The sequence below is a fragment of the Grampus griseus genome (genome assembly GCF_964374135.1).
Source record: "Grampus griseus genome assembly, chromosome: 14".
Lineage (NCBI taxonomy): Eukaryota > Metazoa > Chordata > Mammalia > Artiodactyla > Delphinidae > Grampus > Grampus griseus.
This window is the reverse complement of record NC_139008.1, coordinates 84,303,452-84,329,357: the sequence shown is the minus strand read 5'-3', so window position 1 is coordinate 84,329,357 and position 25,906 is coordinate 84,303,452. Positions and strand designations below refer to the sequence as shown.

Below are 25,906 nucleotides of genomic sequence, written 5' to 3'. Positions count from 1 at the left end.
GCCCTTGTGTACGAATTACTTCTCAAAAAGGCACACGTAACTACGGTTTTATCTAAGATCTCCAGTGTTTCTTGGTATGTATAGAAAGCATACATTTTCATAAGGAAAGTAATTATCTGTCTTTTTGTATAGTGGATAGCAAATCGATTGGTCCCCTTGAAAGCATCCATTAGACAGAAAGATGGACTCTCAGACACTGAGACAAAGGCCTCGGCACAAAACAAACAGTCATCAGCCCAAACGATCACAGAACAGGCCAGGCTCTCCCGAAACACAGACGCACATGAAGAAAACATGCACCCCATCGTTAAAATTAATACTAGGATAGCAGGATGTTCTTTAATCTGCACGACTGCTTTATTGTACAAAAAGTTTCCAGTAACAGTAAATTAGTTTTAAAAAAAGGACAAAAAAAGTCATTTTAGATAGAAGCGCTTCACTAATTGCTTTATTTAAGCACACAAGAAAAAAAGTCTTATCTGACCAATTAGGTTGGAAGGGTTTTATTACTTTTAAGAAGCCATTAGCCAGGATAAAACACTGAAAGCGCTTGTGTCAAAACAAATAAATAATGCTTTCTCAGTTAGCAGAGAACGCAGTAAATTCGTTAAATTAGAGACGTATGCGGCTTCACACCCATGGTGGGCGAGCCAGCACCTCCCCGCAACCCCAAATTAATAAAACAAGAGACAGTAGCTTTCAGTTACGATCTCCCGGGAAAGATCAGGAGCTTTGGGGAACTGACAGTCAATGTCTACGTTTCCCCTCTCCAGCCCTGGTCAACAGAGCCACCCAGGGCACGTTAACAGGGGGCAGGGGTCCGGGCTGCGCCCAGGGGAGCCCTCCCTGTGGGTCCTCTTCTCGGGGCGCACTCCAGGCGAGGGGAGAAACTGGGCAGGCCATCACCGCCACCGGAGCTGCCGGCAGGAAAAGGAGGGCGAGAAGGACCCTCAGGTGCCGGGATGCTGAGTACTAACCTGCTACCTGCAACGCTGCCGCGCTTTCCGCAAGTGAAGGCTCAGCAGAGCAGTACAGTGCTTTGCGGTGCGTGGGCTCAGGGCCACTTCCCCACCTTGGGCCACAGTGGTGGCAGCGGACGGCTGGGCTTTAGCTGGCACTGCACTGGATCCGGTCAGCTGCCCGGATCCCACACAGGATCCTTCAAACCATTCCTAGTCAGATTCATACTTTTACCCAAATGAGTTGGGTAAAAAACCCAACTCTAGTCACCCTATTCACTGAAAATAAATACAAATGAACAGTGATCCTTTCTTAATGGGTCACTTTCCTTCAAACTTGAAAAGCTTCAGCAGTAACCCATATCACCATCGCAGACTGTCTGGGAGGGAAGCCCCTCATCTCGACAGCCCCACTCCTAGCAGCAGCTTGACTCCATGAGGTCAAAACCGTTGAGACGAAAGACGCCTACAGCTACTCTCGAGGACCGCAGAAGCCCCCCGTTTCAGGGGCGATCGAGGAGGTGCTGGCCTCTTATCCCCTGACCTTCTTTCCCAATAAATAACTGTCAGGGAATGCCGTGCTATTTCCTGAAATGCCAGGGGCACCTTTAGATCCTCCTACAGCCACATCAGTAATAAGAAAACCAGTGACTGCCCGGCGTCGTAAACCACTTGGGAAGGGAAGGCTGGGGCAGGGGTCTGGGTTTTAAGCCCATGATCTGTTTGGACAACTTGAATCTCGGGACTTGAGTTTCAATTTCTGGAAATAACTTCAAAGTCAATCCTAGAGAGACATTTTATGTGACTGGTCCAAATTAACGGCAGCACATTTAATGAGATCATGCTCTTTTAAAACATTTTAAGAAAGGTAAAAATCATGGAAAGCCATTGAAAATGATGCAAAGACCATTAAAACAATACTGGTGTCTCAAGACCAATTAAAACATGAACAACTTCAGTTTTCAAAGTTATCATCACTTTCCACATTATTCCACAGGTCCAGGGATATATTCAAGCACCATATTGATAATAGGTAAGTAAACAACGAAGTCCTACGTTGGCGATCTGATTCACGCGCACACAAACGAGGGGCTTTTCTAGGCAGGATTTTCACAAATTGCAAGAATAGGCCCACTTTCGGGGCATGGTAAGTGGCAATGGAAAGGCCAATAAATCAAACCACTGGTGGAATATTTTACTTTGAAATGGAGTGATGTGTGGTTAATAATTTGAGACCCACTAATCCTATATGGGGTGACCCATTTAGAATGGCCTCTGTGTAAATTCACAGTTCATTAAATGGTGTCTGGTTTGAACAGGTCATTAAGTAGTGAGTACATAAGCAGTGCATTGAGCAAGGATGGCTGGGGACGAGCACAGGGACACACCGGCTGCTTCTGGCGACTTTCACAACACTACCGGGCTTCCTCTCAATGTGAGGTTATTTCAAATCACCAACTTTTAAATTTAGGCGGTTTTGCTTAGTAACCCCTTTTGGTTACAGGAGAACATGCAGTGCACAAATTTTAGATGAGGAATACTCCATTTACAATTAATTTAAACTTATAAAGCTGTTTTAACTGGCCCATCTAAATGTGTTAATTAACATCAATGATGGTTTCTTATTTTTCACACTTTGTTACTCTGATCATTAACAGTGATGGAAAAGCTAAATTAAGTTAATGGGGAATGGATTATAAATTCTTAAAGGACTTCTCAGTTTGTTTTCAACTGGAAAATATATCGAGAAAAATGAAGAGGCATTTTTGCCTTTACTCATAAATTTTTGGTACCAAATTTCTTAAAAACCAGATGGTTTAAAAAAAATTTTTCCAAAAATTATTTTAACATGCTGCTCAGACGTGACTGCTAAAAAAAATAGCACATACAGATATAATATATTGAACAGCGTGAGGAGGCCTGTGAACCTTCAACTCGTTTTCTCTTTCTAAAAAAAAAATATATTATAACTGAAGAGAGAACTCATCTCTAATCTGCAGCAGTATCCAAGGTCCTTCAAGTGTTGACAGTGAAGGAAAACCAGAAGCCCCTTCCCCTCGCGTGAGCACGACTGTGCGGCCGAGTCCATGGAAACGCTCGTGGCCCCGACGGGCCCGGGGCCGCGCCTCCTCAGGAACCCGCGGGCGCCGGGCGCGCGCACCCGGGTCCACGCGGGCCTCACACACCGACCCCACGCTGCTCAGTGCGACTTCACGCCGACGAGGACAACAATGAGGACAATGATGATGACAAATAATATTAAAATCACAAGCATCTTCCGATTCTTCTTTTGATACTGCTCTGCCTACAGAGAGAGGAGGGAAAAAAGGCCGTCATTTTCCCCCAAATCCCAAATCGTGTCTCGCTCACTTCCAGTCCTAGGCCTCTGGCTGCACCCACACACCCGACACCTCTGCCACCGGCTCCATCACCACGATCCCTGCCATCAGCTCCCGCGGGTTCAATCCACACGAGTCCCAAGACCCCGGAGCTCCCTATTTACCCGGCTTCGCTAACGCCCGCGCTGGGGACCCGCCATCACACGGAGGCCGCCGGAGAGGCAGAAGGCTCTGCTTTCAGATCCCTGTGGGCCGCTTCTCCTTACTTCTCCTTCCACTGACCGCAAGGACCCACTCTTTCAACAGAAGCCTCTCACTTCCGGACACAGTTCTCTGGATAAACGCACAGCTCCTTCACTAAGAAATCGAACACCTGGCTAAAGTTACCACAGCCAGCAGGGATGGAACCGAGGGTCCCAAAGAAGCTTGTTTTCTACCTCCTCTGAATTTGGGAACAAGAAGAAATTCAACCTTTGAAGTAGAAACAGGAAAGTTGGCCCTGTGGCATCAAGCGCAGAAACAACCCACCGAGTCCAGTGCTGTGCGTCCGGTGACACGCACGCCCGTGGTGCAGAATGTGACCCACAGAAAGGAGAGGGGAGAAGAGAGTCGTGAGGGGGTCACTGCCCACGTCGGGGAGAGCACGTCCTGCCCTTCCGTGGACAGTGCTGCTTCACAGTGAAGGTGAAAGCAAGGAGACAGCCTGAGGGCCGTACCTGCTCAGAACGTGCAGCCTCCTCTGCCCTACTTCCCCGTCCCCACCAACCTTCTGACCAGGACGTCTGTTTCCTAAGCGAGCCTGCCCGCCCACCAGGAGCCACTCAGCCACAGGAGGAAACCTCAGCGCAGACAGGTTCACCCGTCTGGAGAGCCCGGCCCGTGTGGAGCAGCTCCCAAGGCTCCATCAGCCTCAGATGAGCCGACCGCCAAGGCAACGGCCAGCCGTGCCTGGAGAAAGAGGACGGCGCGTGCTTAGTTTTCTAATAAGTAACCTGCAACACCACGGAAGCTGACACCAAATGGTATACTTCGAAACCTCTCAAAACGGTTTATAAAGCAGAACCTTAAACAAAATTTTTAGTTCCCACTAGATTTGTACACTCGCGCGGAGAAAGTTTTTTCCCTTTATCTGTGTTATATCAAAAAACAAGTTTCGCTAGTTTTTATTTAAGAAACTTCAAAACCGATGCGTAATTCAACAGCATATGAAAGGCCGGGCATTACAGAGTGACAAACTGAAGTTAGTTTTCACTCTTTTAATATACAAAGCTTGGCAACCGAATGAACCCAACGCTTAAAAAGCCCTCTGCATGTACAAGGCCAGCCTCTTTTTTCTCAGTCTATGCTGGAGCGCCATTCCCCATCCGGCATGTGGTGACAAAAGCACGTGGAAGAGGCAGTGAAGGGCTTCTGGTCAGACCTATGCGAGGTCTTTCTGTAAACCTGACACTACCGTCAGATACGGCCATCTCTGCCACAGGAAGTGGCTGGTTTCAGAAAGGTGATAGAGAAGTACGTTAGTGAATGTACTCGGAAAAATGACCATTATATACGGCTAGGGGTACTGCTAGGTCTCAAAGACATGAGGAAATGGACACAATTTATTTTATTTGTGAAGTATCACATTCCTTTTAAAGGAAACATGCACCCAATTATATATGAGAGTCACTCAGCAGCGTATGTGTATGTTTCTCATAACTCATTACAGGATTTTTAAGATGTTTTCCATCTATTTTTAACAAATATCATGAAAAACATTCCTGAAACAGCCACTTTACTATTAGCCAAGAATCAGAGAGCTAGTACTCTCACTTCAACAAACTACTCTTTCCTCAAGGTAGTACACAGATATACTGCGGTAATTAAAAGGGAAAATTAGATTTTTATCTCCTCCAGAATGAATCCCCACCAGCAATTTATCAGAAAAGTATCACAACAAAGAGAGGCCTGAGTCAGCAGCAACAAGCAGATAGAATGCTCGACACGTATTTTAACAAATACCCACTCAAGTCGATTTCCTAAAACAAGAAGACCTAAACAAGGAATAAAACACTTTCTAAAAGGGAGAAAACCCCAATTCCTTCAGAATTCCCTGTCACGAAAGGGGATTCTCGGCAATTTCAGACCTGCGTGTGAGGTACACCCGGAATCATTAACTGCAGGAAAATGGCAACAGTGCACGTGGTCGGCTCTGAATAAAACGACATGGTGCATTTTTACAGTCCTATCTCGAGCCGACGGCAGACGAGAATGCCGAAGACAGTTATGATGGAAGAGAAGCCTCTCATGAATTCTTGATATCTCATAATAGTTCTTCAAATTCTCAACCACTGAAAGATATGGCATTACCTTGTGAAGCTGTTTCAAGCCATCTTCAGTTTTGATACAGGACTGTTCAACATTATAGTCGATTCTATCAAGGACGGTACCCTGAGTAATAAATGACAGTTACAGACGATCAACAACCACAACTGGGAAAACGGAACTTCAAACATAAGAGATGCAAATTGCAGACATCATTATCCACAGAATTATCTGTTTTACTTAACTGTGATGAAAAGGTACACACTGCCAGGTCTGGAATCCATCACCGTGCAATATTAGGCACTCACAGTGGCAGGCTGCTGCACTAGTTGCAATCAAAGTCTAGCTCAGGAGAAAGAGATACTGACAAATTGAGGTTTCTTTTTTGGATTTAGCCATTGCAGGATATGCCATATTCAGACTTACTGGGGCTTTAAAAAATATACGGTTCAGTGGAAATAGGCTCTGAGTGGTGAAGGGCTTGCGTCTGTGCCCGTCTGTTGCTTAAATACTTGGATTCAAGCAAGCAGAGAGGGCCAGTTAAGCCAGGCCTGGTTACGATGAGGTCTGGAAATTGACTATCATGTCCATAAACGTCAGTCACCATGTGGCTCCACGGGTCAGAACAAACACGGTGAGCTCCAAGCCACATGTAAAATTACACACTCGCCTCAGGGAGAATTTTGTTTTTAATTGTTTAATCTCTTGGTTCAAACAGGAAGAAGGGACACTGGGCTACGCAGAAGGACAGGGCTGTGAATGGAAACGTGCTGTGTTAGGAGACGACAGCAAGAGCAGTTCCGTGGGAGCCTCGGGAGTAATTAATGTAACTAGATCTCCCAGAGCCTCGCCACTCCATTCTGAGGCTGGTTTCAGGGGGATCAGGACCCAAATCCCTGCTGGCAAGATAATAAAATACCCTAATCAGATTGCAACAGCGAACAAACAATTTAATTCTACTCAAGAGCTAGTGGTTCCAGTTGCCATTACACAATAACCTGCCAAAATTAGAAGGGAAACCTTATCTATTGGCAGAATCACTGCTGAGCATGGGCAGACCAACCAGGCCCCCACCGTGGGGTGCTCCCATAAGCACCCTTGGGGTAGAGGCAGAGACTAGGAGAACTGTCACTGACATTTGTTTTTTATCTAAAAAAAAGTTTATTAGTGTTTTTATGGGGAACGATAGCAGTATATGTACACAATCCTTCCACACACATATACATACATTCGGGGAGTAGGTTCAAATCGTTTTCCTGACGGAAGTGCAGAACCAGAAAAGTCTGGAGAAGGACTAGATACTATGGCAGGAAAGCCCGGTGGGGAGGCAGGTAAGTTCACGTACCTGTTCTGCAATCATGGCCCCTAGGTCCCTAAATATCTCGTTTAGGTCGCAAATAGACTGCACGATGCGGCCAACCTCCCGCTCCCGCGCGTCCACCATCAGCGTGCTCTGCCCCACCAGCGCCAACTGGTCATCTGTGAAACCCTAGCAAAACAAAAAGGACGAAATGTGTGCGTTAGCTTCCACTCCCCTCAGGAAAGCTACGGTGTACCATTTTAGATGTCGCTGAAAGGAAATAAATTCTGAAACTAGTGCTATAAAGCACATAAACCACAGATAAGCGCTTATTCTTCCCTAACAGGAAAGATCCGAATTCCCCAAACAAGCGGGCTCTAAAGCGCTAGCGGCCAAAGCAGGGGACACAGAGAACCCCGCGTTTGCAGCTACCCAAGGGCTAAGGAGCAAAACCACCGGGGAGAAGCCTGCGCACCTCTGGGTTCTTCCCAGGAGTGGGGTGGGCAGACTGCTTTCCGGAAGGTTCTGGAAGGCAGATGACAAGGTCTCCCTGCAGCCTTTGGAAAGGAAGAAGCAGTATGGCCCCCATGACCGTTCTTCCGCCGGCTGCAAAAGCCACTTGATGGATGTGCACGTCACGCAGGGCTGATCCATTTGCATCGCATGGAAGTTAAAGGTCCACGAAGAGAAGGAAAACAGACCGGCGCGCAAATGCACAGCAGTCAGTTCTGCAGCCCCTCACGTACCCGATCGTAAAGAGTATTATCGTCTCCATCGTCCATCAGTGGCACTGATGTATCAAAAAAATGCTGGGATCTTTCCTCTCGATTCTTCAGGCCTATCATGGATAGGAATTCACTTTACTTGAATACGTAAACCATCCTGGTTACTGTCCCACCATTAAAAAGGGGAAATCTAGAGTAAAACTCAACAGTCAAAATGGAGACATTCTTAGCAGCTTTAAAAGAGCCCTATCTCACCTCCAACAGAGGTGGGGGGGACAGTAAAGGACTACAAACATGCAACAGTATGGAGTACTTGGGGTTATCTGAGACAAAAGTCACACCGTAAATGTGTATAACTCACTGGACACCAAGTGAATGACAAAATGACACAACCATGTGAGAATCTCTAAGAGAAGCAGAAATATTTAATCTAACTGCTGTTACAAAACATTAAAAAAAAAATCAACATCTCTCCCTAAAACCATCTCTAGTAGAATTCCAAATGGCCCTAGTCAAATTTTAGAAATAGTAAAATTAAAACACAAATATGCCAGTTGTCAGGAGGAGGGAGAACTAGTTTTGGGGGAGCATGTGGGGATACTATTGATTACAATGGCAATAAAGGAAAAACCAGTTTATAGGGTAATCAGAATGAGGGTGTAGCTGAAGGCTGACTTGGCACTATTCAGGAAGGAAGGGAGGCCGAGTAAATCACTGTGCCTGGGGAGAGAACGTTTGTTTAAACTACTCCCAGGAAAGGTGTTGAGACGCTCTCTCAAATACTTCTTGTTGTGCAAATACGAAGCTTTAACATGATTACAACTGTTCTTTACCTACTTAGCAGCAGCTCTTCCACCCCTAACATCTAGAAAGCTACAAGCTTTTAAAATGTGCCAGACTGATTTTCAAATACTTTAAACTTGACACGGCCTATGTTTCTGTTTTGCTCTTTTTTAGATGAGAACGATTAGACACCCTGTCGCCGTGGTTTCAACCTGGGCATGGTTTCCCATTGGGGGCGGAAGGGAGCTCCTTTCTGTTCCGTAAGGTGGGAACGTGCTCAAAAGCTAACAACGAAAGGCACAGGACAAAATGGAGACTAGTAGCAAAAGAGAAGGGTAAAAACACCAAGCTGTTGCAGGCTCTAACGCCGGAACCCCCGTTACTCACGAGGCCCTGCACGGGCGGACACTCACGCTTGAGGTAGCCCGACTGCGCGCGCCGGAAGCGGGCGGACAGCTCCTGCAGAGTCTGCGCCAGGGAGCCCACCACGTTGCGAAGCAGCCGCTCTTCCTGCTCCGAGCAGGCCCTGCGGGCCTGGCTGGGCAGTGCCTGCACCGCACGCTGGCACCTGTGGAAGAGCTGGGAGAACAGGTGGCGCTCACAGCAGGCCGGCGGGTGTGTGTGGGGATGGCCCAAGGTGCCCCTCGGCCTCTTCGCTCACCGGCCAGAGTGAGACACACAGCGCTCTGTCCAGACCGGCTGGCTCGGAGAATGGCCAAGAGATCAATGCTGAACCGGACCTGAACAAATGGGGCGTGTGTGCGCGTGCGTGCGTGCGTGCGTGCGCACGCTGTGTGCATCACTCCTTACGGGCTTCTTCTCATTTAGTCCCGACAACCACCTTAAGAGGCAGGTATTATTATTATCACTCCCATTTTACAGACGAGAACACTGGAGTCCAAGGGATTAAATGAGAATCATGCCGTTGTTACATCGCTAAAAGCCAGGATCCAAACACTCCAACACCCCAGGGCTTTCCCACCCACCACACCGCTTCTCTGCGCATCAGCCACACAGGAGATTTAACAAATGAAAAGATGTAAGTGCTAGTTTACACACTAGTCACATTATTTTAAAATTATTCAAATTTAACATTTTACAAGAAACATTTCTAGGATGCTGAGTTTCTCTAGGATACTAATATACTCAGTCTGGGGCAATAGCTCTCCATCCTTTCAGTTACAACCACCATTTTTTTTAACATGAAAAAATTTTGCACACTAGTATACAATAGAACTTACACATCTTAAAACCAAATGATTGAACTCAATAATGTTCTGAATTTAATTTTCAAATCAATCCACAGTAGCATCTACGAACAAATGAAAAACAGTCCCCACTCCTCCAAGGCATGGAGCAGATGCTGCCACCTGGGGCAGCTCAGGGCCTCCTAGAGTCCCTCTGTGAACCTCCGGTTGGGAAGTGGAACTCTGGGACTAATCTGCAATCTGATTTAGAGCCGGACCGCGTTCTGGATTTTGAGAGGGGGAGAAGGCTGGGAAGCGCAGGCTCCCACCTGTGGGCCCCTTCCGTCCTCACCTGCGTGATCTCTTGGGTGGTTATTTCGATGGCATGCTCCTGCTCGAGGCTGTCATCCAGGGTGGGTCTGTTTAAGTGCTGGTCATGAAGGCTGGCTAACTCCTTCATCTTCTGTTTAATCCGGCCAACGTCGTACTGTATCTAAACAAATGAAATCACAGAACATCACTGCTGCCTGCCAGGTATCTGTCTGCCTGCCTCTGAGACCACTGGCTACACTCACAGTACGGAGCTCAGTCTTCAGCCAACTTGTAGCTGCCTGAGCAACTTTTAATTCAAACGAGCAGACATTCAAATAGCACTCCTCCTGGTTACACAGTTCTTCAGTTTAGTTCTATAATTCAGGTAGGTAGTACTAAAACCAAAATCACAAGCGTGCGCGCGCACACACACACACACACACACACACACCCCCCTTTCTTGTGGTATGTGAACAGAATAATCCTAAATCTAACGTACTTCCAGGGACACTCATTCGAGTCTTTCTGGCAGGTATCTTAAAATACGTTAATGTCCTAATTACCTCAATAAATAAGAGAGTGTGAAACCAACATTCAACTTACTTCATCCACTCCATCCACCCATTTAGGAGGTAACCGCTTTGTCACGCCAATTGCTGCTTCTGGGTCTAAGCTAATGCCCGACACCAGAGCCATGCGATCATCAGCAAGCTACAGGGAAATAAAGGGACATTAAAAAATTATTCAAATTCAATTTAGATAAGCACAGTCTTACTCCCTTTTACTGCTGCTCCCTAAGAAGATTCAGAAATGGAGGAATAAATGCACTTCCCTGTGTTACAAACTTGCTTCTGATACTGCTAGGGTATGGAATGGTTTTCCTGTCTCTTCATGCACCACTTCTTAATTTCCTTGGGCACACTTGTGAACATGCATTTGACTTGCTCTGGCTATGGAAATGTAATGAAAAAGTCAACAAAAGATCCTTACAAGAAAAACCTTAGTACTGTACTATGATGGGATGGCATGAACCTCAGCAATTAATTTGATCAGACAGATGCAAGTTAAAAAAAAATTCTAGGCTGTAAATGGAACTAACACAAAAAGGTCACGGTTTACTTACATACACTTAGCTTATTTTGTAAATAGGGCTGATCTAGTTATCTTAGTCACAAGATCATTAACCATGTGTTAAACTGTGTGAAAGAATTGCCTAAAACAGTCAGCAAATTATCCACCATTTGGCAAAAGCAATCCTTAAAATTTCAAGGCACTCTTACACTGTCCTTTCCTTTCTTTGGTTAAATGTCCACGGGCAACATTTTCATTTATTTTGAAATGATCTCGATAGTTCTTGTTTACTTTACCTATATAATACACTGCCGGAGGAAGCTTTTAAGAATGGGAGGGAAATCATGGGTTCAGCATGCTGAAGCTGCCCTCTGGCCTGGAGGCAGTAAATGCTGAAAGGGTCCCGAGGTACCCTCTGGAGCCCAGCGCTTACAAATGCCAGTTTCAAAAGATGCAAATGATGATCAAAATAGAACGGAAAACAGCACGTGAAAGTCCTTTACAGGTAACACTTTGTAAATTTTCTAAATCACACTGCAGAATTGGGTGAAGAATTTATATTGCTTTTCTCCCCACCTCTGCATTTATCTAAATTTATTGTTTTTCATTCATTCGGCAAATACCTGTTTGCTTTTCTAACAATAAAGGAACAAGGCAAAATGTTTAACATCCTCAGACGAAGGGGGAAGATAAATCACATAAGGAAAAGCCTAAATTAAAAGAACTCTTCAAGTAATAAGCCCTAAATCCCGAGCAGAGAGATTGTAGCAAAATCCCTAAAAGCAAATGAGAGTCCTGCGTCTGCCACCCGTCATGCCTGGGGTGGCGCTGCCCCCACTGGCTCAGGGGACCAGCAGCCCCAGAAGTGCTCCCAGAGTGTCTGAGTCGTGATCAGGGCCAGCGCATTCCGCCGCCGCGTGGACCCTGCAGGGCCGGTGTCATTTCAGGTCTTAAACAAATGGTGCGTCATCCCACCTGCACTATCTGGGGCTCTGCGTCTGTGCCATGGTAATTCTCAACCAGAGCCACCTCGTCTGTTTTTAAGAGTTCACTAACAGGAAGTTTACATTCTCTTTATTATTTTAATCCTCACAAAAGCTAGGTGAGCTAGGAACTATTATTCCAATCTATAAATGAGGAAATTGAAACTCAGGAAAGTTAACTAGCTTGCCCAAGGTCACAGCGTATTATGTGACAGATTAAAACCTGGATCGGCTACTCCAGGAGCACCGTCCACCCGGATTGGCAGGCGCGTGAAATATAACTGTAACTTGCTAAACGCACCAGGACAACAAGCCCTCAGACTTAAACGATAACACCAGACGCGGTCCTCGGATCCACTCCCTACCAACTACACCAGGGACTACAGGACAGGCTCTGGCTGAGCACAGAGGCATCCACAGAGCAGCCTCTCTCGAGGACCAGCTGCAGATGCAGCCCCAAGGTGCAGACCTCACTCCACACAGAGCTGTGTATTCCTCAGAAGTCCTGCTCCAAAGTCACCAAGAGCTATGCAACTTTGTGGAGGGCACGAGGACCAAAACGGAAGGGACAAATCACACATCAGCACCCAGCGTCTGCCAGCTATACAGCAGGCACTGTAGAGTTGCCCGAGAGCAGAACTTGATCTTTAGCCTCCAGCTGTTCATACAAAGCCACACCTACGGGTCATAGTTTCTACTACGCCAGTTTATCACCTAACCCACTATGTTTTACTATGACACCGTATCTCAATAAAGTAATAATAGGAATTTGTTTTATTTCGAGTTTTTAAACTCACGATTTTGAACTGCTGTTACGGTTTACTAATATACATTAAACTAAAAAGGATACAGAGATGGCATTCACCTGAATTTATCTGCACGATAATTAGTATCAACTTCTCTGAAACAAATAAGAAATTATAAATCACATATGAAAAGTCAGTTGAAGTGGATTCAACTCTTTTTTAAGCAGTACTTGATTTTACACCATAGATGCGTTCCCCCAAAAAACGCATGTAAAAGAGTGTGCGAACACACCCTCTTCAAGTGTCCTAAGGAAGCTTGCTAATCGAGAGATGCCCACGTGAGGGGGACAGATGCTAGCCCATCTAGCTGGCCCTGGCTTTCCCACATGCTGTATCAGGATGTTGCCAATAAGACAGAAGAGCTGATTCTTTGAGACTGAGAGCTTTAAACAGGGAAGAATTTGTCCCCTTTATGGTATAATCTGCAGCAATAGCTCATCATGATAAAGAAAAGCAGCCTGACTCAGAAGAAATGTGGCATTTATTTTATCAGTATGGATTTGTAGTATATTTCACAGTATGTACTATTTTTTTTAAGACTGTTTTGGGAAGGGAAAACCTAATTGAAGATAAATGTCACTTAAAAATGGGAACAAATATGAACATTAAAAAAATACATCTTAAATGCAAAACAATCACCCTTTCAACTTCAGAAACCTCACTGCCAATCTCAACACGTTTTCTCATTTTTAAGATCCAGAATGTATCAGTTTTCAAGTTGCCATCCAAGTCGGTTCAGACCTTAAAAAGCTGCCAGACTTTTCATTCTCTTTACTTGTCCCTACTCCATTCGGTGTCCCCCTCCCAAATAGATGGTGTTGGTCATTAAAGCTTTTCTTAATGAACTTGTGCTTCTGAAGTAAAAAAAAAAACTTTCTTACTTTTTAAATAAGAAAATTTTTTTTAATAAAATTGTATTTATGAGGATTAAGAATTCTTGTCTCTTTGATTTGTAACTCTTGTCCTCCAAGAACTCTAGGGTGCACGACCACAACCCAGTCATCCAGCTCAACTCCATCAAGGCAGGAAGATTGAAATGGGTGCTCACAATGGCGCACCCAAAGGCTTCTTGTTCAGCTCATCAAAATTACCTTCTGTTCCTGGTCCACTTTAGACACTGACAACTGTCCCTTTAAAGAGTACCAGACAGTATGCACGAGTGCTTGATCTATGGACGGAACACACACACACACACACACACACACACACACACACACACACACACGAGCACAGTCTTGTAAATCTTGCTGTCCCAAACATACAGCCTTCCTCCTCTTAGCGAACCCTGCCTTTACGAGAAGGCCGATTTGGTGTACCGTAAGATTACAGAAATGGCAGGGCCCCTGCAGGGACTAGGAAAGTCAAACACAGCCCCTCCCACCCCCCCGCCACACACCCATGTAAAAAAACACACCAAGTTCAGCCATAAGGCCCTGGTAATAAGAACCAGTACTGACAATTCTGGACTTTTTAAATGTTCTGTGGCAACGAACATTTAAAAACAGTCCAGAAGGGACGTGGACAATTACAGCCTGGCAGCTCTGGTTTCCACCTGAGACAGTGTGGGAGTGTGTATGATGCAGTCAGACCACAAGCGTAACTCACTGGGCTCGGAAGGCTAATTGAGACAATTAGGCTGAAGAAGTCTCAGTTCTCTGAGGGAGTGAATAAGCCTGCTGTAGAAAAGAGAATCAGGGACTGCCAGCCCTACAGTTCTGTTTTCTTTTAATCTGTGATAGTTTTAAAAGTGTTTACTTTCTCTGATTATGAAACAATAAATGTTCAAAATTGACACTTCTTTAAATGTGCAACACATATAGAAATTTTAAAAATCTGACAATCACACCACCCAGATACAGTGTTACTAGTTTCACTGATTTTCCTTTTTTTCTCAACTCTTATATACATCCTAAAAAAAAAAAAAAAAAGACCTGCGCTCTGTTGGTACTGGACCCCCACTGACTTGGTCATTTTAGTCCCAACAACAAAAGTGCAGAGGGGACTGCTCCCTGTTCTACAAATACAGACACCGAGGGGCTCACAGACTTTCCTTCTCAATGCTGCCCTCAGCAGGGGGACCAGTGAGCCAGCCTGTGGCCCCCACGTCCCTGCTACTTCACCCTGCCCTTCCCAGGCTATATGGTTTGGGAGCCTGATTTTACACCTTGTTATTTTTTAATAGTTCCTCCTATGAATTTTAAAACCCAACAACTTGGGAGATGACTTTGTCCTAGGCAGGGAGTAGATGAGAGCAGAGAGCAGAGGACAGGGCCGTACACTGGGCAAAAGGGTGAACGGTGGGTGGGCTTTCTCCCTGGGCACACCTTACTTAGTATTCCTGGAGAACACAGCCTGCTATCCCCAAGGTGCAGCAGATTTTCGAATTGGTTTGAGTAGGATAAACGACAAACCAATGTGAACACACTGCAGGAGGCCACCAGTGACGCAGTCAGGACAGTGTGCTCAGGCCTCACCTACCCAGGGGTGGGCTTCCATCAGACCCACGCCAGGATCGATTCGAAACTCTACCGCAGCCTTGGCAAGGTGAGGCTCTGGACACCGTTCCTAACACAGCCCCAGCTCCTCGGCCAGTGCCTAGCACTTCGCGGTAATAAACACGCAATTATAATTAGCTGCGTGAGACAACAGTAAATGGAATGAATGAATGAAGTCAATAAAAGACAGGTCACATACAATTCACTTCACTGATACAATGGTTCTGGACAAAGGACAAGAAGGGGAAGTGAGTGGCTCGGGTGGCCGAAGGGCCACGTGGCCCCGGAATGGAAAGGCTTGGAGCTCAGAGGGCCTCTTGGCACGTGAGGTGCGTGTGGCTGGGAAGGAGCTCTCCACTCGGGGTCTCTGCTAGAGATCGTGGCAGAGAGAATTTCTGCGGGGGGAGCCAGTGTCTGGAACTTGCTGCCTGAAGAGGAAGTAGGAGAGACTGGAAATAGGTTCAGACGGCGGAGCCCTCAGGAAAGACGACCCTTGACAGGCCCGGTGGGAGAAGTGTTCAAACTTAAGCTGTTCTGCTGTTTGTTTTTTCCCCACGGCCCACTTCCTTTTTGGGGCCACAAGTCCCACATTTCCAAACCGTTCAGTAAGCGGTAGCATCCATTCTTAGATGGATGGGTTTGGTTTTAAATACTAATTGTTTTTTAATGACTCAAGTAATAGATACACATGGTTTAAAAATATATATCCAACCTACGGAAAGGGTTTGCAACAGAAAGGCAGTTTCCCTTCCATCCCAGACTTTTCCTGGAAGGTGTCCACTGTTAATAGTTTCTTCTGTCTCTTTTCAGAAATCTAAGTACACACAAGCCTGAATGTTAGTTATTTTTCTTAAAAAAATAATTTTTTTTTTTTTTTTTTTTTTTAAGAGTAGGAATCGCGGTGTCCAGTGTTTCGCATCAGGCTTCTCCCCCACTTGGCCATGTGTCTGGGAGCTCATTCCCTGCAGCCCTCAGAGACCGGCTGCACTCTTTTTAACAGGTACAGTACAGGGAATTAGAGTTGCTATATAATTTATTTAACCAGTTCTCCACGAAGGACCTTTAGGTTGTTTCCCATCTGTTGTTATTATCAACTAGTAAGGGACCCCACTGGTTTTGAAGACAGTGGCCCTAACCCCACCTCACCGTTCATACTTCTAAAATTAAAACAAAAACCAATGACACTCTCCCACCCCCAATTTTAAAAGGACTCTTTTAAAAAGGTCTACCTTTAGGAAAAATATTTTCAACCCCTTCATGGCTGAAAAGATAACAGAAACACAAAACCAACAATCACAGTTCAATCCCCTTTTTCCTCAACGCTTTTATTCACACGACTAGAATAAAGTGCTGTGAACACGTACCCTCTCCATCTTCTGGGAGAATTGCTAATAAGTGATGAAAAGGCCAAAATCGTGCTGCTAGGAAGTCGGGGTGGGGGGGGGCACGTAACGATTAGTCAGTCAGCACAACCGGAGGGCCACTCGCTCGGGGCCAGTGACACCTCAGCAGACATCTCAACAGGTCTAGTGGCTCCGGGTCCTGCTTCCTTAGGGCTTTTGCCAGACATCACGTCCTTCTACACCTCTGAGCAACCTCACTGCACAGTCTCAGGAATCAAGGGAGCTGCACGCATAATCCTAAAAACAGTCTGGCTTATTTTAAGTGCAAGAAATTTTACTGCTTCCAAAGTTGAGACACTTTCCCGACAGTAGTAAATAACGTTCCTAAGCCCTTCCCTAGATCATCAATTCACCTGGCGTGAAAATACATTAAATAAATCCTAAGTATTAAATTGTAAAACACGACAATTAGAAGTAATCAAAACAAATGCTAAAATATGTGTACACTCTTAGCATTTTACATATGACCAAAGATTTCAGAAAAACAGGCATAATTTTATAAACTAACATACAAAAATAGTCAAAACACAATACCTCATCCAGCTCCTGAGAGATATGTTGTTCCCATCAGCCCATCCAGTTAGGGATAGCAAAAAAAAAAGAGGGATGGGGACAGACAGACAGATAAGGGATGGTCAGTTGAGAAAACACTGAGATTTTACGCAACTGTAAAGTTGACTAAAAATAAAGATCCACTAACCAAAGCATTTAAAAAAATCTCCCCCTTCTGATTCTTCCTTTTTAAAAAAAAAAAAAAAAGCTACGTCAATATTTACCTTATTATGTTTTTTATTTTTATTTACCATGATTGTTGTTTTGGTAAATGAGATAGGATACAAACAATAAATAGTTGTAAAAATTAAAATACAATAGAAACAAATAAAACACACTTGCTTTAGTTTCAATAAAATATAATGGTATTGTTTCATAAATATCAAATATCATACACAAGATTCTAAATTTCCCTGAGGAAGATAAAATCAAGAGAGCAAAGCTGAAATGTAATTTTACCATGTCAAATAAATGTAAATTTTAACATGTAAATCAGCCCTGCAAATGCAGCAAAATTAGAAAATGAAAACCCCCCAAATTGTCTATGGCCGAATTCAGATAATATTCGAGTGACCACATATGCAAGGGCTCTACAGATTAAATCCCGAAGACACGGCTTTCTCCGTGGTAATAAGCAAGCCGAGAAACCACTCTTCCCCGGAGAGAGACACAGGTGGTAAAAGAAAAGAAAAACTCTTCCCATTTGCTTCGCATGCATTATTATTAGTCTAGAAGGCACACAGTTATTTATTATTAGTCTAGAAGGCACACAGTTATTTATTAGGCTATTATAAAGGAAAGTAAAACAAAACAAAAGGTAAGGAGAGGGTTTTTTTGCTGTTGTTGTTTTGGTTTTTAAAGGAGGAGTAGAAAGGAAGCAGCACAGGCAGGCAGAAGATTAAGTTTCAATTTAAAACCAAAGGTTCTTTTTTCGATCAAAGTGGAACTCTATCTTCTGAACAGACATTTACTAATGACAGATAATCTGAACAACTAGGTTTTTTTTTTTTTTTTACAGTATTGATCACTGAAATAATTAGTGGTGAATTTCAATAATCAACTGTTGATTTTTTTTATGCTGAGCAGTCAATTTAGAAAATAAAAAACCATAACTTCTTTCTTTAAAAATTAATAGTGCAAATGAAACTGGTCTATCAGGGCCAAAATATTATTAAACAATGACAGCAATAACAATGTAACCACAACATTCCTCCATGTAAAAATCCAACCAGCTGACACTATAGAAAGTGCTCTTCATTCCTTCTACACTTTGCCATGAGAGCAAGAGAACTATATTTCTATACACACCCTGCCATAACAGTAGTACTACAAGATATTAATAGAGAAGATAGTGTCAAATGGAAATCTGATTTAATTACCTTTTACTTTAAAAAGAAAACCTCTTTATTTTTTTAAAAGCTTAACATTTTCAGCAAGAAAGCATGGAAGTGATTCTGTTAATAAAACAAGACACAAAGCAAAACCCCTAATTCAGTATCTCAGTCTGCACATCTGCCTGTTCTGCAGTGGCTCCTTGGCATCCAATCTTTGGATAAAGCATTACTGCAAACCCTGGTTAAGATCTCTGCTGCACAGGAGCCTGGCCTCTTGGATTATCAACCAAGCACACACCCTGATCTTTTGGTTTCTACAATTATTAGTTGACAAGAGGTGAAATCAGAATCATGGGCTAGATACGACTCTTTTTTTTTTTTTTTTTTAACAAATAGGAAAATCAAGCTTCGGAATATATAAATCCATTTCCCCAAAGTCACAGGGCTGAGATGGGGACAGACCCAGGTGTTCAGGCCTCTTTCCACCCCACCTTCCAGTTTCTCTAATTTTATTAACAATTCAGGGAGTTACTAGTGATGGGCAGCTACTACCATGCCACATTGGGAATTAAATTCAGGAGGTCATCTTTTTGAAGAGCATTATCCCCTCCCATTTTGCTACTTAAAAACAGAAGGCCTTTCAAAACTCCCCCTGCCACCAATTTACCAGAAAATGTTGTCAAGACCTGAATTAAAACATTTAGAATTACCATCAGGAAAAACCAAAATACAGCCAAATGAAAACACGGTACTGCATACCATCACCTTCTAAATCTTTATAACGTCTACATCTAGGTTTCTGACCTGCCAATGGCATACAATCGAGCAAATACTGAAAACTCCAAGTAGCATGTGGAATTTATTGTCTAAAGAACTTTCTACATAAAACTGAAAAATAAGTGGAAACCCATCTGTGTTTACTCAGGAAGTCTGGAAGAGTTGAGCAAAATGAGTTGGAAATACAGGTCTATGCTATAGTGATACTTACTTTATTTCTGTTACTACCAAAGTAAAAGTTTGCTTCACTTTTATCCAACAAAGTACCCTTATTCTCAAGTATGCCTCTCTGCTCAAATGGAATCTTTAGAAGCAGAAAAGCAAATAGATCTAAAGAGAAATATACAATGATTTCATACTTGGATTCTAAAGACAGAGAACTAACTTTCCAACAGACTCAGCATGGACTAAAACATAGAACTTTCAATATGCAAGTCAAAATGGACTTGCATGGTTGTAAAATGAGATAAAGATGCAATCCCATCGTAAGAAAAAAAAAAGATTTTTTTTAATGGGTTCTTCCATTCTCCGGGACCTGCAGCACAAGTCCGGGAAAAGCACCCAGCCTCCTGCGGCCCAGCAGGTAATACAGGGCTCCGGGCCAGGTCTGCCTGAGTTCCCATTCAAGTTCCCTGGCTCACTAGGTGGGCAATACTGAGCAAGTTTCCTAACTCCTCTAAGCCTTAGTTTCCAGATCTGTATCATGAGAAAACACCACCACCTATTTGATGGAGCTCTGTGAGGATGAAGTAGGGTTACACCTGGAGAGGGCTAAGCCCAGTGCCAGGCACATAGTAAGCTCTCAATAAATCTTGGCTAATATTATAGTCAAGACTGAAGAAGGACCTCAGTTTTCTTAAAACCACAGTTAATCCTCAGTTGTTTTTTTTCCCCCAAAGCACACCATGTTTTATTAAAAATAATGTGCTACTTTCAAACTAATCTAAGGCCAATTAACTCTAGCTTCCATTTATAGATTGTGCATTATTCTGAAACAGAGAGTACACGAAGCAGTAAACACTGACATAGTAGCTCAAATCCTCTATAAGATCTGTCTCAGGAGATCAAAGGAAACCACACAAGTCACACAGCACCTCATCGGATCAGAACAGCAACTCAACATCTACTTATCATTCATTCAAGACTTTACACGTTTTTTTGAACGATTATTTAATGCTGTAAATTCATTCCAGCTCCTTAAAGCTAAGCTGCCTGTAACTACCTGAATGAGGTGCTGCCTTAAAACCTGCACTTGGCAGCCAGAACGTTAAAGCTTCTTCTCCACAGTACTGGAGCTACTTTTGAGGATTTTTGAGGTAGCATCGGGCTGATGAGCAGGGCAATGCTGTTGACTGTGATTTCCTCCTTTTCAAGTTAAAGCTAAGGATGCAAGCCTTGGTCAGGAGAAACAATGTATGGAAACAGAATCTGAGAAAGCACTGCTGAATCCACAGGGCCATTAGAAATCACCTAACTCAAACCCTCCATTTATAATTAAGGCAAAAGATGTCAGAAGAGATTAAAAGCTTGCAGGAAGACCTACATTCTGGTCAGCCACAGAGTGAAACTTAGCCCTAAATTCCCAGGTTTAAACTCCAGGGCCCTTCCCTTTATTTCACGCTGCCCTGAGGCATAACCGTGATGGGGCATCCAAAACTGAGACCGAAACAGAATGAATGGGAAATGCCAACAGCTGCATTTTTGCTGACAGTCTAAAAATTAAACCCCTGGTCTATTTTTAACAATTAGTTTTACTAATATCAACACAACCGAGAATACAATTAAGTAGAATTTTGTTCAGTTCTGGGTGCTGAACTTTAAAAAGCACACAGAGAAACTAGACTTCATTCATAGGCAAGAAAACTTAACCTCTCTGCCTGAGCCGGGACTGCTGAGCTAGAGAAAGCTCCGGGGCACCAGCAAGCTGCAGGGTTATCTCTCCTGCAGGAGAAGGAAGAGGCTTCCTGTGTCAGAGACCCGGGGGCCAGAAGCAGGGCTAGGATCACAGGATGCAAGACACAGACAGAGATGGGGTTAATAGAGGCAAGGACTTTTTTTCGCAGTGTAAGAGGTAGGGGTGACGGCTGCTGGAATTTCCTATCCCCATCACATAATGCGGTCAAGGAAGGCAGGCAGAGGGGTTATCACAGAGGGGATGTTGGGTCAAACGACCTTTAGGTCCCTTCTGGCCCTTGGGACGTTTTGTTTGTTTTGTCACCGCACATCCTCCTTAAATTCCTGCTTAGCTGTGACATATCTGCCTGAATGCGGCACAGACCTGTTTTATATGCGTGTATAGGTACACACAGTAACCCCACCACCACCACCCACCAACTTCTACTTTTTTCCTCCAACTAGGATGCAAAAAAAGGCCTGTTTAAATTCTTTGAATGATGTGGCTTTAAGTGCCCTTTGTTTTGAGGTGTGTAATACGCACACGCACACACAAACACCACTTGACAATCAATTTCCACAACTTTCACCTAAAATAAGGATGTGCAAATTCAGATTTAAAACAAACAAAAATATTTCAGATGTGATTTATTTCTAATTGTGAGATAATATGCACACCCCAAAATCAAGGTCTACAGCTTTTTCTTCTAACTAGGAAGTAGACATTTCAGTTTATGATTTTTTAATTAAGTTACACTCTAGAATTTAGTTACTTCCTTTTTTAATTACCTGAGTTTTAGATAAATATATACAAATTGCCTTTTAATTGTTTTACTTGTGTTTTTAACATGCCAGGTATTTGTTGTTTTTATTTATGATTTTTCAAACATATAGAAAACTATGTAAAATGGCATAGCCTCTCCCCACATATTCATCAGTAGACTTAACAATTTGTTACACTCTGCCTTATTTGTTTCCTTTATGGGGGGGGGGTTAAGTATATAAACTAGGTGATGTTTTGACATTTCAATACGAAACATTTCAGGAGACCCCTCTAATAGAGCTAACAAATTTATTTGATTAGTTTAATTAACTAACAATTTCTTAATACCTCCTAAAACCCAGTCCATATTCAAATTTTATAGCATTAATTTTGTTTGATTTGCTACATGATTTTGAAATTTACAACTCAGAAATGAGGTTTAAAAATTTTTATGAGCTAGACATGCAGTGAAAAATATCAGATCAGTTATTTAATAAAGTTTTAAAAATTGTGTTAGACATAGTTTTCCCCAAAATGTTTAACATTTTTCCAACTTCCAGAAAAACTGAAAATATTGTACCCTCTATGTAGTCATGCTAACATCTTGACATATTTAATTTTGCGTGTCTGTGTGTGTGTATAAATGGTTTCTGTAGAATCAACTGTGAGCAAGCTGAAAATATAATAATTCACCCCTAAACACTTCGGAAATTTATGACATGCCATGTTTTTTAATGCACACAATTAAAATATATAAACGTGTGACTTCTATTTAATTCTAACTTAGGCAAACCATCTTTGTTTAACTGCAAAAATCTATATTTTAGGTAGTCTTAATTGACTACAAGGATCTTTTAAATGATCTAATTGCTCATAATGATCTGAGAAAGATTTTAAATAGTCAAACCAATATACGTAACATTTTAAATGGTATAATATGTAAAAAACACTTCTTACCGCTCTGACTTAGGCATGTATTTTTAGTCTGACTTAGAAATCTATTTTCAAGAAAATGTCTGAGTTAGCTAAATATACCTGTACATTTTCTGACATATCTATTTTTCCAAATTGTACAGTTTAGCTATATATTTGAAAATATTTGACTTAGTTTATATATATATTTAAATTTACCTAACTTCGAAAAGCATTTTAAAAATAGATTTGACTTAGAGATGCACTTTTAAAAAGCTGCCTATCTCAGACACCAGGTTTTTAAACCGTCTGACCAAATGATTATAAAAAAAAAGTCTCATGTTATCCTATGGTTCTGTGTATTCTGAACCTTACATGATTAAAAATTTTAAAGCAAACATTATGTTTTACAATCAGTTAAAGACTGACATCTTAGAAAACATTAACGGGAGTTTTAGTTCTGTTTTTTTCTCCCCACGAGGTAGCATAAAATCAAGTCATTTAAGGAACATGCAATTTTTACATCTTATTTAGCAAAACTAAAGTTTCATGGAGGATCTTTTTTGTTTTTTCCACCCACTTCTACTCTCTATTTCTTGGCTTATTTCAGAACATTCTTTTCCAAATTAGCGCTGGAATTAGCCCGTTCCCATTTTGCACTTACTTCAGTATAATACGACTTCTTTCAGTTTACAAACGTAAAAAACCTTCAAATTCTTAAGTAAATGAAAAGCTAAACACACTCTGTCCCTTTGTTTTCTATGCTTTTTGACCTAAGTTTACTGTGACTTTATTCCTAAAACTGCTCACAGTTTACAATATCTTTTCTATATACGCAAGCTGACCAAATACATTTTCCTCTTGTGATTTTTACAAAAAGGAAAAACTGTCTTTGTAGACTGTCAATAATCAAGACAGATGGCCTGATTTTTGTGACGCATTTAGATCAAGTCATAAAGAAAAAATGTAAAGGGAATACAGTCCCTAACAGGTGAAATAAATGTGAGATTCCCCAAACTGTATATGTCAAGTATAACCTCCAAGAACCTGGTCTTGGGGTGACTTTATTCTCTCCTCCTCCAATGCTGCTTCTATTCAAACCCAGCCCGTCTACAGCAAGGACCCCCCACGACCACCACCACAAACTAGTTTCATAACTTCACTTTTCCATTTAGGCTACCACAGAGCTCATCTTCCTCCTCCTGTTTAGATCATGCACACACACCCCCTTATTCAACAGAGCAGGAAACTGAGGCTCAGGAAGAGAAAGGAGCCCCTTAAACAAACAGAAAAGCAACAGCAATCTTTCCAGGCCCTCCCAGTAAAAGATTCTACTGCTGGGCTAAAGAAAGTTTCAGGTTAATTAAATCAAAAACCGTGGGCTATTTGGGGGGGGTTGATTTTCACATACACACCATGTTCTTTTTAAAAAGTTCGAATGGAGGGAAAAGCTTAATTTCCTGTCTGGGAAATGGAAAACGAAGAAGCTAGCACCTTACAGCCTCACAAACGAGAGCCCCCAGGAAAAACAGCGAAGCAATTATTCACAGGGAACACGAAACACAGAGGGCTGCGAGGCCATTAAAAGAAAACAGACGGAAAAAAAAAACCAAAACAACAACTCCTTCCTCTTTGGGGGAAGGGCATCGTGCATTTGCAAGGATTTGGGTCTGCGAGCCTGCAACCCGACCAGCAGAACCGAAGTGAGGCTCAGTCTGCGGGGGCGGAGTGGGGGAGGGGAGCTTAAAACAAAACGGAACGAAAAGGCTTCAGAAAGGCCCAAAGCTTCCAAACCTTAGTGCTAAAACATATGTAAATTGGAGGCTGCGGGTCGCGCAGGGACGGCCGGCGGGGAGGCGGGGTGGGAGGGTGGGGGACTGGGAGGGATGCGGAAGTGAGGAGAGAGTGCAAGGCAGAGGTGGAGCAGGGGCCTAGCACTGGTTCTTCCCCAGCCAGGGTGATCGATGCTCTCGGACCCCAGCCAAGAGACCCTGCATTTCCGTACTAGTCTTATCTTCTTTTTTAAACAGAGAGACAGACAGAGACAGACAAACAGGCAGAGCCGCAGTGCACACGGTGCGTGTGTCGGAGAGGCCGCCGGGAGACTCACCGCAGCGATACTACGTGAATGCAGAGGGCTGCAGGTGGTGTGACTACTCACTTGCTCGGCTAACAGCTGCCGGTTTTGGATGGAATTATTCCGCAACAACAAGAAAGCGTCCGTTAAACGCCTGGTGGCCATGTCTCACCCTTTGTGACCCCCGCTCAGGGGCCCCCCCGCCCACTTCGATTCCAGATTTATTCACTTTCTTTCTCTTGGCCTGGCCTAGTCTAGCCCACCCTTCACAGGAGCTTCTCTGGACGAGGCCTCAGGCCTTCAGCTGAGCAGCCGCTGCTCTGCGCTTCGTCTAAGTGCAAAGACCCCTCCCCAAATAACCACCTAGGCTTTCCGATTGTCTGACTCCCCCTACCCAAGACCTGCCTTCGATCTCTAAGCACTTAAATCCCCCCAATCCTTGCGTTGCTAGCCAACTTCCCAGAGACCCCTCCCCAATCCAACCCTGGATCTACAAGCGTCTAACTCGCCAATCCGGCTCTGGACTGGGAGGCCCTGAAGCCCCCTACCACATTAGTCTCTGACACCCCCTAGGGCCTTAGCCGGCTCTGCCTAACTTGACACACAGGCGTCTGGGCCGGGCCCTCAGGCCTGTCTCCAGCTCAGTTTCCCCACCAGGGGCCTGGGAGGCCTGCTTGAGGTCCCCTTTGGACAACCCGAGCCAGGCCTGGGCCCTGAACTCCTGCTGCTGCCTTCTGGGGCCTGGTCTGAGCCTGCTAAGGCCGAGGCCCGACCTCCTGACCCCTTCCCTTTGTGGGCGGCCTGGTCCTGCACTGCCACAGCAGGCTGCCGGCCTGCAGGAGGGCAGCAGGGCCTGCCTCCCCGGCCTCCTCACTCCTCTTCTCCGGCTCCCTCCATCCCGGGATCTGACTCCTGCTCAGCCCCGGGCCGT

General features: G+C 43.8%; 1 protein-coding gene across 2 annotated transcripts; it reads right to left on the bottom strand.

Annotated features, from left to right (window-relative positions):
• On the bottom strand, positions 1–25,906 carry STX16 (syntaxin 16). 2 transcript variants are annotated; one of them, XM_082671473.1, is made up of 8 exons: positions 25,009–25,906; positions 10,513–10,620; positions 9,950–10,090; positions 8,824–8,989; positions 7,649–7,740; positions 6,948–7,091; positions 5,648–5,728; positions 1–3,264 (listed from the first exon to the last, which is right to left on the bottom strand). In XM_082671473.1, exons 1-8 carry the CDS (start codon positions 25,138–25,140, stop codon positions 3,160–3,162), a joined length of 969 nt encoding a protein of 322 aa, XP_082527599.1. In that variant the 5' UTR covers positions 25,141–25,906; the 3' UTR covers positions 1–3,159. The 2 variants fall into 2 exon arrangements, with proteins under 2 accessions (XP_082527599.1, XP_082527600.1); XM_082671474.1 differs by having other exon boundaries at positions 25,060–25,906.

Excerpts from the sequence above, each read along its gene's own strand:
- STX16 (XM_082671473.1), bottom strand. The coding sequence starts at position 25,140 with ATGGCCACCAGGCGTTTAACGGACGCTTTCTTGTTGTTGCGGAATAAT. Across the intron at positions 10,621-25,008 it reads ATTCACGTAGTATCGCTGCG|CTTGCTGATGATCGCATGGC; the intron begins GTGAGTCTCCCG and ends ATTTCCCTGTAG. Across the intron at positions 10,091-10,512 it reads GGGTGGATGGAGTGGATGAA|ATACAGTACGACGTTGGCCG; the intron begins GTAAGTTGAATG and ends TCATTTGTTTAG.